Source organism: Bombus pascuorum, chromosome 13 (genome assembly GCF_905332965.1).
Source record: "Bombus pascuorum chromosome 13, iyBomPasc1.1, whole genome shotgun sequence".
Classification (NCBI taxonomy): domain Eukaryota; kingdom Metazoa; phylum Arthropoda; class Insecta; order Hymenoptera; family Apidae; genus Bombus; species Bombus pascuorum.
Genome location: NC_083500.1, coordinates 6244067 through 6257486, shown reverse-complemented (window position 1 = coordinate 6257486; position 13420 = coordinate 6244067). Strand labels below are relative to the sequence as shown.

Here is a 13420-nt window from a genome sequence, read left to right as displayed (position 1 = left end):
GAACTAAAGAGAAAGGTAAATACACAAATACAATATATATGTATTGGAGCATTGTATATTTCATATTTTTAATGAGATTTTATTATTATATATTTGCAGGAGAGACACACTTATTTTAGTCTATACCTTTTCTTTGCTATGGCTCTTCCATCTATATAATGTTCATGCACAGATGTCTTTATTTTGTTTTTAAATATATGCATCTCTTATACGTAATATATTTTTTTATTATCATCGAGTACTTAGTTTTTTTGTTGTTGTACAACCTACATATCATTTATGTATAATTTATGTTTTTTATTTTTCTTAATACATCAATTTCTGTGTTTTAGGAGGCATGCTTTATAGATTGTGGAATATGATTTGATCACTTTACAAAAAAATGAACTCAAATGAATTCCATATACATAATTTCCAAATTACAATAAAATATAATAGTGCAATCGCTGATTGGCAAACAAAACAAAAAATCTAGTCCGTATGTTTCTTGAGATTGCACAAGTTCATTTATCTTAGAAGTAGGTTTAACAATACCGAATCATTGCCAGTCTTACACCAGCAATAAAAATTTGGCTAAAGTATCGAATTAATAAAAAAATAAATAGCTGCTCATGTAAAATAACAAAAAACCTTTCATCATGCGTAGGCAAAACCTATTTCACGCAACATATTGTGAACGTATAATAATCCACAATCGTAGAAAGCACACCGCGTACACCGTGTATGTAATATACATCAATTATATTCCTATGTTCAACTACGCATACCCGCTAATATCTATCTTAGATTTCCTTTTATATTATAATATACTTTGCGAAGTATATATTATATTTTATATCGTATCAGCACCATTCTACGTTGAATTTAGTACATGTATAATAATTGCAATTAAACGACTCGTCTTGTTTTTAAACACGTCTCGTTTCGCTTGTTAAATCAGTACCAAACTAAACATAGAATTGTACCTCTTTTTTTGCTTTTGTATTACCTCTCGTTATAGACGTATATATTTTTATATATATATATTTATTTTATTTATTTATTTAATTAGGTATGTATACGTGTATGAAATATGCGTGTGTAGTGTGTATATGTGTGTGAGAGAGACAACATTAATGCACTTACACACGGATGCTTACACACGTAAACTGTCTTCTTTTCTCATGTTCTCTGTGTTTTCATCTTGTTTTCTTTTTAACTTGCACGCAATAATCACAGCCACCTATCCAGATACGCGCTCACGCACACCCAAATACGCACCTATCGCACTCGCATTCCATATACCTTCGGTATACGTTTTTTATTTATTTTCGTTCGTTAATATTTATAATATATATATATATATATATATATATATCTATATGTATATATTTATATTTGTATATTGCTGAGATATCTTCTTGTGTATTATACATAGAAATAGGTGCCGAAACGAGCTGCTCTGTTCCTTTTTTTTTCTTTTATCATTTTTCCATTTCGATTACATATGTATAATATCGTTCTTTTTTTATTTATTTTCTTGTACGATCATAATAATTAATGAATAAGAAAAAAGGGGGACATGCGACTCGAATGCCGTATGCGATGTTTCCATATTTTGTTTTATTTTTTATTCGCACTTACTAAACTTCGTTTTCGTTTTTACCATTCCTTTTTTTGTATATCTCCTTAAAATCGTCCTTGTTTCTAATTAAATTCCCTTTCCCGAATTCCATTCTCCTAACAGCATACTTTCACACTTTCAAATTCGCTGGGTGCTGGTTTTGGGCCGTGCTGGGGCCCGTAAATCAATAAATAAATAGAGGAACAACATTCTTCAAACATCTTTTTTTTTCTTATAACAACATTAGAGGCTCTTGGAACGTAACGCAACAAATGTTCAACAATACAATCACGAAAACAAATAGAAGGCACTCTTACATTTTTTTTATCAACAAATTAATTTCTTTTCGTAACGACTCACGGGTAATCTATATGCGTCCTAGGCCTTTGTCGTCTCATCTACGTGTCCCTCGAATTATATTTCTCCCTTTTTTTATTTCTTACTCTTCCGTTCTGTTTATTCTTTCCCTTCTCTCTCTTTTACATAAACCGCTATATATTTCGCCGCGACGTCTAAATCACAGCGCCGCACAAACCTTCGGTTCGTTATCATTCTTCGTTTTCCTCATTTAAATAGACAATAATAGCTACAATATGCGAGATATGAGATAACAAATTTCTCGTTATAGATAAAAGAAATTTATACGTTCATAACAATTAGGTAGAATATTATTTAACCTTTTATATTATAATAATTTAATTATTGTTATTTGCTTGGAAGCTCACAGCCGACACATTTATTTAATTCATTATTACATACTTGTTATTTTTTTTTTTTTTTTTGTTCTTTTAAAGGTATATCTTTTTACCGTATTCGTTTTTCGGGTATTTAGGGCATCTCTTTTTCTCTTTTTTCATCGTTTTTTTTTTGTAACAGCTATTTTTATGACCATCTGTCTTTTTCTTCTTTTTTCTGTTTTTTTGTTTGTTAAGTTTTAAATATTTCCTCCTGCGTCTTTCTTGCGCGGATAATTTGTCGAAAAAAAAAGAAGAAATGTAAATCAGTGTATTATTTCTTTTTCTACTGTGGCGTCTCGAAATTGCGTGAGAATGAGTTGTTTTGTTCACGGTTACTCTAATTAAACTATAAGTACTGGTTTTACCATCAGGTAGAAAATCAAAACTGAGAGATGTGGCAGTGCCTTGAGCAACCGTCTTTTTTTTTATGAAATCAACTCTATTTCTGCCTCCCTATTACCCTCCGCTTCATCGTTATCTCGTTTATCGACATCACTACCATTTTTTTTTCTTTGAACACATAACAAATCGCTCGTCTTTGTACGATAATAACATATTATTTGTTGTTACCATATTACTTCCTTTTTTTTGTATGTTTTCTTCTGTCCTATCATCTGTTTGTAATCCATCTATCCTACTCTAGCCTTGCTCGTGAGATTCAATGGTTTATCGAGCCTATCGCGCATAAACGTTAAATACTGCATATATAACATATATAGATTTTAAATAATGTGTAGCATATCTGTATTATCTATTATGATAGAATTGTTATCATTTTTTCTTCTTCGTCTCTTTCGTTAAACATTTCGGTTTTTTATTTAAAGAGATATATATAATAATATAGCTTGACTTCGAATTTTCTCTTATTTCCTTTGTTTCACGTTACTATAATTATATCTGCTCTCTTCGATAGATACGTACATATATATATATATATATATGTAGGTACATATACACATCCACCTGAGTATACGTATATATGTATTTACATATATATAATATATATTAATCGTATATATTGTTTTCTTTTCATAACTAATATAATAATCTTTAAATATCGTATATATTTTTTTATCTTATATATATATAATATATATAATATATAATATATTCTTTTATAAATGCTTAACAATTTAGTACATTTAATAATTTACCGAAGAGCAATAATTTACATTTACATTTATGGAGTTTTTTATCTAGTCTGCATATTTTCCTCGTTCTTTCCTTTGTTTCCGTTTCCTTTTCTTACTTTTTTCTATAGATTTGGGATTGAGATCACAAGAGAATAGAGCAAATGTGTATTTTCGAATGTGTTCAAGTTCATTCGCATTCGTGCTGTTTATGCAGGTTTTTTTTTCAAAATATATTAATTATTGGGATCGTTCGTGAATCACGTTTCTTTAATTTATTATTTTCTCTCTTTCATACGGCTTCGAAATCGGGATGCTTCTATCTACCTACCTAACTATATCTTTATCTACCTGTCACTAACCTATTATATTAAACACGTACGTACCGTTATTACACGTACTGTTAGGACCGAAAGAAGAAGAAAGGGAGGAAAAACGAATCGAGCCTGTGTACGCATACGTGTTGTTACTAATGTATATCGAGAGAACGAATTTTAAAGGGTCAGAGCTTGCATCTGATGGCACGCGTCGCTCAGCTGACCTTGGTCGCCAGCAGGATGACCCGGATGAGTCCTTGGCGTTCCGGGTGGTGTTATCGGCATTCTTCCAACTCCTGGTGGAGCATCACCAGCTCCTCCAAGACTATCGTCCGCTACTTTGTTACCGGCCTGTATTATTCCATTAACCTTGTACTTGTTCTGCCGTAACATCGTTGTGGTAGCTGCCTGGGAATTGGAATTCGCGTACTTCTCCGTCGGTTTTCTGCTCGCGGTCAACGCAGGAGCGATGGTGTACCGACGTTGAGTGTTCGACTGTTGTGGCTGCTGCTGATGCTGGGACGGGGCTAAGGATGGCTGATAGCGGTTTTGCGCCGGATTGTAGAACTGGACCTGGGAGGTGGGTGGTGACAAAGTTGGAAGGGGTCTTGTCATGGGCGAATAGGGCGCTGGCGGTGGGCTCACCGGCTTCTCCGAACTACTATTCTCCGTCCCTTGGACACCCTGCGAATTACTATTCTCGTTTTCGATATTAGTCACGTATTTATCATTTGACTGACTATTGGAATTATTACCTCCATCGGTTTGTCCGGCGATCACCCCGTTGTTTCTATAGTTCGTCGTATTTTTACGGCTGGGATAGTTACTCGGTTTTGTTGCGTTCTCGAAATACTGATCACCGCCGCTATTAGTCTTACGGCCGTTCGCGTAATCGAAATTCGCCGCTGGATTAAACATTTTCTGTGTATTCGTGCAACTATATGGCTGACCGCTGGTTGTATTCGAACCAAACGATTTTTGGTTGTAATTCTCCGATGACTTTTGTGCTACGAAGGAAGCCGGGGAGCCCACGTTCGAGCCAACCGCCTTTTTGCTATACTGCATGGAGAATCGCGAGCTCATCGCCGGCGTGGTGTACTTATAGCTTCCATCTATATTACTATGCTTGTACGGTTGAGAATTCCCTATATTTTGAGCTCGAAAGAACGGATTCTGATGAGACAACGCGATCCCGTGATTCTGCGATTTTGAATAGTTATTTTGGCCGTTCACGTTCCCGGATTTCGTGTAATCTCTGGAATTGAAACACTGATTCTTGTTCGAAGAATCGAATAACTGTTGTGATATTGACGGAGGTGTCGGCAACAGGCTGGTACCACCGGATGCGTTATGAAATGGAGATGTATGTGTGTGAGGAATGTAAACGGCTGCCGGATGATACACGATTGCCCTGCAATGCATCTGATTGCCACTGCAATCGTCAGTTTCATTTAAACATGTCTGGGAACTGTACAAGTTAGCGGTGTGTATCGCGATTGGATGATAATTGGTGTAACGACCGGACATGGGAAATTTCACGGGCATTAAGGACACCAAGGGTGTGGCTGACCCTGAAGCAGCCTGTGTTTCACCATGTGCTTGCTCCGAGTGGCTTGATGTCGAACGAGAATCCTACGATTTATTTCACAGATGGTAGTTTTCCGTCCATTGCTTGGTTTTTTTCTTAATTAGTCAATATGATCGATCGATTTACATGATATGTATCATGGATACATCTCTATACACGCTAATGATGTTGCATTTACACTAGCACGAAACAATTAAGTCATCTCAGTATTAAGATTCCCTTTTCAAAGAGATGTTTTCTTATATCTTTAGCAGTTTAAAAAATAATCGCGTGAATGTAGGATGAACCAATAGTCACAACAGTGGTTGGAAAAAAGGTTACGGTTCTCTTTTGTTTTCAGATATAATGCAACCTTTAAAAATTTACTACAGGAAAGAATAAATCAAAATTAAAGGAGAAAACTATTATAATTATTTACATAATTTCGTATTATGATTTTACAATTATCGCTTAGAATTATTATTAGCATTAATTAATAAAATATTGTGACTATTGATCTACCTTATAAAAGGCTTCCTTATAGTCTGATAATCATTAAAATTTATGTACTATATTCTATGGAAAACTATTATATATTACTAAAAAAAAGAGAAGTAAAGATAGTGACTTACCTCCTGAGGAGCAACCTGACCATCAGATGAAGACGTTTGTTGACATGAGGCATCAGTAGGGAGAAGTAATAGCTGCTGATCGGTCAATCCCATGGAGGCATGCGATGGAGGAGGTGGATGGGGCCCAGCTGCGAACGGATAATAAATGTGGTCCATCTGGGGAGGTGCAGGACCTGCAGGCACCGGTGGATGATGATGCGGTGGTGGAGCGGCAGGAGGATAGAAATGCGTCGGTGGCGGAGGGGGTAAAGATGGAATTGGCTGTGGAGGACCCGTTGGTGGACTGGTCGCCCCTGTGCCATTGTTACCACTTCCGGAATTACTGTTACCGCCACTCGTGCTGTTCTGCGAGTTATTCGTTGGATACAAGTACTGATGAGCTCCGGCGGCGACTGCCCCTGCATAACACTCGTACTGCACAGAAAGAAAAATATCATCGATCAGTTAATTATTCAAAGAATATACTGGGATGATCTATCTTTAGAATAAAAGAAAGAAGAAAATATCGTACATTATATAATCATCTTGTACGTTGATCTCATTTGGAAGTACTAAGATCAATATACAGGTTACAAGATGAAATCTGCTGTCAAATGATGTTTTCAGGACACTCAAGTACCAAATACTTTACCTTAATATTTTGTGCATGCCTATAATTTAAATTATACATTTTATACTTTGTATCTTTTTTCGTCTTTTAAATAGAAGATTACTACATAGTAGGCAATGAATGGCATACATGTCTCTTTCCATATTTTCTGCGCAATATAAAAATAAATAAATGCGCACTTAAAAAAGTGAATGTGAAATCATCAATAACGTTATGCTGTAATACAACACATTATACGAAAAACAACATATTTGTGACATTTTGTACGATAATAAAATTCTTTTTATTGCAACATAAGCACAATAAATGTGTACTTATAGACTAAATGGGAAATTTACATTCATTCATACGCGCAACTCGTATATGAGATTATTAATACAAATCGTTAATTATGTGAAAAAAAGATAAGTGGTGCATGCATTCTGATAGGCCATGCAGAAGTCCAACAAAGAAAACGCACAAAGATAATGCGCTGCATGCTAGTCACTTAGCATAGACCATGTACCTTTAGACCTCAATACTGTATAGCGTCGAGAAGGACGTAAGTAGGCATTTGCTGAGGGTTGGGTAGAAACGCCGGTGGTATGGCTTCTCCCATCAAACCATTTGTCTGTCAAACCGCAACCGATTTATCGTTTAATATAAATACAAGCTATACCCATAGACAATTCATATGATAGGGTGTGAACAAAGGACCCAAGATTAAAAAGGAGTTCAGAGAAAGAAGTCGGCATAGTCTATTATCTGTTACGTTACCTACCGGCATAGGCGAATACTGATATTGTTGTGGCATGTAAAGAGATGGAGCAGGACACGGGTACATCACAGGCGTGAAAGTTTGATGACCAGCAGCTTGTGGTCCTAATTATCGAAATCAAATCGTTCGATCAACATAAACATTTCGATTTTCTAAAAATTACGATTATGGCTTTTTGTGAAATTTACCGAACACTCCGGTAGCTTGATAAATAGTTGCTGGATCGGTCGGTGGAGCAATTGGTGTTGTTGGTGTTGGAGCTGTTGTGTTATAAAATGTCATGCCATTTTGGTATGTCAACCCCATACCTGGTAAAAATAAAAAATTTCATATAATAAAATATTTACGTACTGTAATTAATTAATAAGTTAAATTTATGACATTACAAAATATAATTACACTAACCATTTGGGTAATAGTAAGTACTAGTAGGCACAGAGGGTGGCGAGCCAGAACCACCATCCAAAGATCTATTGAAAGGTTGTTTTTTAATTGCAGGTGCTATATTTAATTTTCTTTCCCTTAATACAATGCATTCAGACTATAAATAAAATAATTTCACATTACTACCATGGTTGTTATATCTTTAACTACTAAATATATTAAACATATGTACTACAAACCTCTTGCTGAAGTCTTTTAGCTTCTTCCTCAGTTTCAAATGTAACAAATCCATAACCTTTGGAAACACCAGCTCGGTCAGCAATTATTTTTGTAGCCTTTACATTGCCATAAGAGGAAAAAAGTTCAGCAAGTTCTTCTACACTGGTATTAGCTGAAATACCGCCTACAAAGATGCGATTTGGAACCAAGGTACCATATTTTGGAGCAGCCATTGTGAGACTTGTTGCTGAGGCAGGGCTAGAGGCTGGACTAGACCCCTCAGTACCACCCGTTGATGCCGAACTCTAAATAACATGACTAATATTAAAACAACGCAGCTAATATATATGTAGAATGCAAGAATATAATTAAAAATAATGAAATAAATATAGAATATCTATGTTAGAACATAGTTGTAGTATACAAAAATTTTATATCAAACACATTCGATTATACACACACCAAAAAGTTACTAAGTGATAAAATAATAAAGGGTAAAGTAATAATAATAAATAATGTAAAAATAAATTTAGGCAATAAAACTTTATATTTCGTTATAAGTCATGTGCTTAATTAAGTTACTATGTAAATGTCACATTTTCCGCGTACATGTTACTCATTAAGGAAATAGGCACGATCCCGAAGTAATTATGAAAACTACAATTTCCACGATCATTTGTACACATATACAAGACATTCAAATATCAATATAAAACCAATCGGACTGTCAGTGATCTGAAAGCCTGCATTCAAACAAAAACAATTGGTTCGTCAATCCGTACATTATTATCGTTCTTTTTTCTATGACGATAAATAAACGTAGGTTATGCTAGATCGTTTCACTATACGAAAGCATCAGGGACGAACGTGAAGAAGCGTGCCGATAATACGCATCGAAATCGTCGATGCGACGGCATTAACTCGAACGCTACCTAAAAATATTGACAAGCGACAGAACTGTTCGTCTAATAGGTGAGATTCGAAGCATCGATAACAATGAATTAATAGGGGATTATTTGACAAGGAGAACGAGGCTAATACGCCACTGTCTCAAGCAATGGTAACGTCACCTTGGTTAATGAGAACGTACTCACGGTATGAAAAATGAATTTTGTCACAGGGTTAGATGCAAAATCTTCGCGTATGAATGCTCACCATCTTCGCGACAGTCGGGCGTGTAAATGAGTTTGTCGGCCGTGAGGTTGTCCTAGCAGCTTGAAGGTACCCTGGCCTCGCACGAGGTCACCTGGGTGCCCAGGGACTGCCAAGGACCGTTGCAACCACTTCAAAAGGACTTCCAGCCTCCGGCGAAGCTGCTGTTCCTTCTCGCTAAACCTCCAAACACTACAGACACTTTTACAAGATGGCGGTCATACGCGCCGTTCAGGGCGCTAATATTCCAGATTTTAAATTCTCGATTTCGTCAGACTGACGCGACGGTCGAGATCCTCCGCCTCGTCGATACGTGTTCGTGCACGTTCCGAAATACAGAAATAAATGTTTTTAATTTCTTAAAACTTAATAGAATCTATATATATATAGATATTTTATATATATATATATATATATATATATATATATATATATAAAATACATAATATGATATATTTGTTACATTTGATTTGAATAATAGAGGTAGGATTTTAATTTCATATAGTATAAATACTCTCGTTTTATGGAAAATTGTACTTATATAGTTAAAAAATTGATATTACTATAAAAGGAAAGGGAAATGAATTTAAAAACTTCTTGGAATATAATGTATTAAAATATGTAACATCATGTTTTTGAACAATACGATTTGAATTTTTTATATTACGTTTGCCCTTGTTTGGCAGAAAATTGTAATTTATACACGTAGTTACGAAATTTATATTGTTATAAAAGCAAAGAAAAATGAATCTTAGACATTTCTTAAAGTATAATGTATTGAAGTATGTAGTAAAATGTGTTTATCACGCCCGATTTGAATTTTCTAATTTACGATCGCTCTTCGATAAAAATTGTGGTTATATATTTAGAAAATTTATATTGCTATAAAAGGAAAGAGAAATAAATCTTAGAAATTTCATAAAGTATCATATATTGCAGTACATTATGTATGACGTTTGTCTCACGTGATACAAATTTTCTAAATTACATTCGCTCATGTTTGGTGAAAATTGTAGTTATATTCAGAAAATTCATTTTTAACGCCGTAGTTTAGGAACATATAACTATTAATAAGTAGTATATAGTGGAATTGTCATACGTAGTCGTATAGTAAAATTGAAGTGTTGGATGAAAGAAATATTGAAGAAGATATATCAAGTTTCCGTTTCTTCAAGACAGTTTACGATATTAAAAAGTTCAATATTTCTCATATAAGATATGTTATATAATAAATTAATTTAAGTTATAGCCTTTTCAGATCCTTTTTATATAAAATGAAAAATATAATAAACATCGCTGTTTATTATCATTTTCTTTCATTATTTATTTAATATACAATATTTTAACTGTATAGCACTGAGAAAAATAAGAATTTTCATTTTTTAAATTTTTTAAATAATAATTTTTATCCATTTACATTGGTTTACAAAATTTACCATATTTTCGTCAATTTTGAAGATACACTATGAAATTTGGAGTACATTTTTCAACAAGATTGGAGCATTCTTTCATATAAAAAGTTACACCCAACAGTAAAGTTAATATAATAGTAAATTATTGTTACATAAGCATTCGTGTTTTTTTAACTTTAAATCTATATTGTTTAAAATTACCGAAGTTGTGGATGAATTCAATTTTATCACAATGGCGGTGATTGATTGCGGTTACTATGGTTCATGTTGGTTTTCCTTTATTCACGAAGCTTACCTAATTTTTGATGCGTAGACATTCAAAGGATTGCTTCTCAGTAGCGAACATGATTACCTATGGACTAGCCCGCGATGAATAACCGAATAAGAACACTGAAATTGAAACGAGAAACGAGAACGGAGAGAAAAACTAAAATGTGCTTCCTCACAGCATTGTTGACTTCGAAAGACTGAAACATTCGCCGCCGTACCGCTCTCATCATTATGTCATCTGTAACTTCATTAATATCCCAATAAATAAATTTTTTACACATTTATTACTACTAGAAATATATTCAGTAACTTTTATGATGAATTTTTACTTTAAAAAAAGCAGGTATTTTGTCAAATAATATATTCTATGAAATATCACAACATTAGTTTGACTCCAGTAGCACTGGTAATTATACGGATATACGATGTTCAAATGTTATGAAAAAATAAATGATGTTTGAATACATAGGTTAAAGAATTCACATTTATTTCCCTGTATATGAATACAAGCTACGAAATATTATTTATTAGTCATAGCTTTAATTTTATATCTTATTTAATATTTAATATAAATCTGGGGTAACAAACGCGATAGAGTTAATAGATACAATATAAACTTTATTAAACTTAATAATACTCGTATATATACAAGAAATGTACAGTAAATTATTTATATATATCTTAATCTTTATACATTGCTTAGGTCGATAGATGTTGACTTCTCAAAAACAGTATACATATGTTCTCCTTTCAATAATTTGAAATTGCTCCTGAAGTAATATTTAAGTTCTGAAATTTACAAAAATCATAGGTTATAATCCTTTTGACAAGATCCACATTTTATTTTTATGAAAATAAAAAAAAAAAATATATATATAGCTTTCGAAATATATAATTTTTTTCATCTACGAAATAATATAGTAAATTATAACAAAGAATGAATTTTACTATATATATATAGTTTTGTTAAGTAAATAAAAAGTAACTCGATAATTAATAATATTATTGTTATATTACCATTTATCATTAACTTACATATTTTTTGTGCATAGCAAGGCAAAAAGTGCAGACTTGCGGCCTTGTTTGTGAATCAGTCCAATAATTTGTTCCGTAAAGTCCGCTGCTATCCTCAACGCGTAAACACGGTTGATCTATAGGACCAGCAACAAGAACAGCACCCAAATGGCTGATGTAACTGCTCGCTAATCTCAATGTCTCTATTTTTGATAATTTCCTATCCGCAGGTTCCGTTGGTATTAAAGTTCTCAAGGTACTGAAAGCCGTGTTCACACTGCAGAGCGAAGATTGGATTTCTTGAATTTCGCGTTTGGATTCCTTACCCTCGCTTAGAGTATTCGCGAATTTTTCATAACTGAATATTCTCCTGAACCAAAAGACGAACATCTCGTTTACACACTACTCAAAGTAATTAGAGAAGCTCTGTTTTACAATTATAATTCAATACATATATAATAATTTAATTATCTTATTAATTTGTCATTAACAAGTTATTCAAATAAATATTCCTCTAATTACTTTGAACAGTACAGTATCCCATTCTCTGTAATTTAACTTTTAAGTTTGTATTATTGTGTCTTTACAGAGTATATAAACATTTTAAGCATTATTTTAATTGTTTTATTATTATGTTTTAAAAAGTATATTTTTAATATCTTAGAAAAAAAGATGATCATTTTATGATTAAAGATATATTTTCACCTATGAGTGCGATCCCTTTCACGTGCGTTCGCTTGATAACGTTGCTTTGATGATTCCTCTTTCTTTCGTGCAGCCATGCTGCACTGTGCCGTTATCAGTTAATCGTTAAATAACTACAGTAACTCAAAAGAGGCGTCCGACCACACTAGCGGTTCGTTTATGAATGACTAAGCCGCTGTGGCTTCCTTCGTTTCCTCCAGGATTCCCTCTTCCCCGATGTGTGTTGCTGTTAACCCCCACCCTACCCCTTCCCTTTACTAGAATACACATGTGAAATACACGTGCATCCGATTAGGGGCGAACGAGCCACTTGCACCATGTTTGGCTAGTAAAAACAGAATACGTTAATAATAATTTTGAAAATATATATAAACATAACAAAATAAGTATGTATATATAAATAATAGAAAGTAACATTTACTGAAGTCGTATTCAATTTTTAAAAAATTGAAATACATGAAATTAAATATTTTTGTCAAATCATGCATAGCAGCCAAAAAAAGAAATTGTTAACTAAATAAATTACAGAATTAGAATTGATTAACTAGTTAAAAATACAGAAATGAGTAGTTTGGGTAACTAATAGCTATATTAATATAAAGAAATTGGAAAAGTATCCTAAAAGCGTCCCCCAAAACTATTAAGTACTAGCAATAATTCTCTTGATGATTACCTTCTTATTAATATATAGAGGTATCTTGAAAATAATTTTTTCTAATATTCTTTCAACAGTTTGCGCTTTTGTAACATAGGAAATAGTTTCGGAATGGTCAACGTGACACTTGTTTCCTTCTACAGACATAACATAGAAACATACATAGATGTGATGACTCCCACGTAAAGTGGTCGGAGGCTGGGTTTCACATTACGGTCAATAAAAACCAACCGACGACCGGTAGAAAGAGCGAGGA

The 13420-nt window shown here is 33.5% G+C and overlaps 2 protein-coding genes across 3 annotated transcripts; both read right to left on the bottom strand.

Annotated features, from left to right (window-relative positions):
• Positions 1–37: 37 nt before the first annotated feature.
• Positions 38–9311, bottom strand: LOC132913378 (atrophin-1-like). Of its 2 annotated transcripts, none has more exons than XM_060971674.1 (7): positions 9112–9311; positions 7977–8274; positions 7759–7894; positions 7542–7661; positions 7357–7457; positions 5987–6400; positions 38–5419 (listed from the first exon to the last, which is right to left on the bottom strand). In XM_060971674.1, the coding sequence occupies exons 2-7, from the start codon at positions 8187–8189 to the stop codon at positions 3965–3967; spliced, it is 2439 nt and encodes an 812-aa protein (XP_060827657.1). In that variant the 5' UTR covers positions 8190–8274; positions 9112–9311; the 3' UTR covers positions 38–3964. The 2 variants fall into 2 exon arrangements, with proteins under 2 accessions (XP_060827657.1, XP_060827656.1); XM_060971673.1 differs by having other exon boundaries at positions 7977–8261.
• Positions 9312–11387: 2076 nt separating this feature from the next.
• LOC132913385 (transcription factor 15-like) lies at positions 11388–13406 on the bottom strand. The gene is made up of 3 exons (XM_060971691.1): positions 12510–13406; positions 11826–12174; positions 11388–11579 (listed from the first exon to the last, which is right to left on the bottom strand). The coding sequence occupies exons 1-3, from the start codon at positions 12584–12586 to the stop codon at positions 11541–11543; spliced, it is 465 nt and encodes a 154-aa protein (XP_060827674.1). The 5' UTR covers positions 12587–13406; the 3' UTR covers positions 11388–11540.
• Positions 13407–13420: the final 14 nt, after the last annotated feature.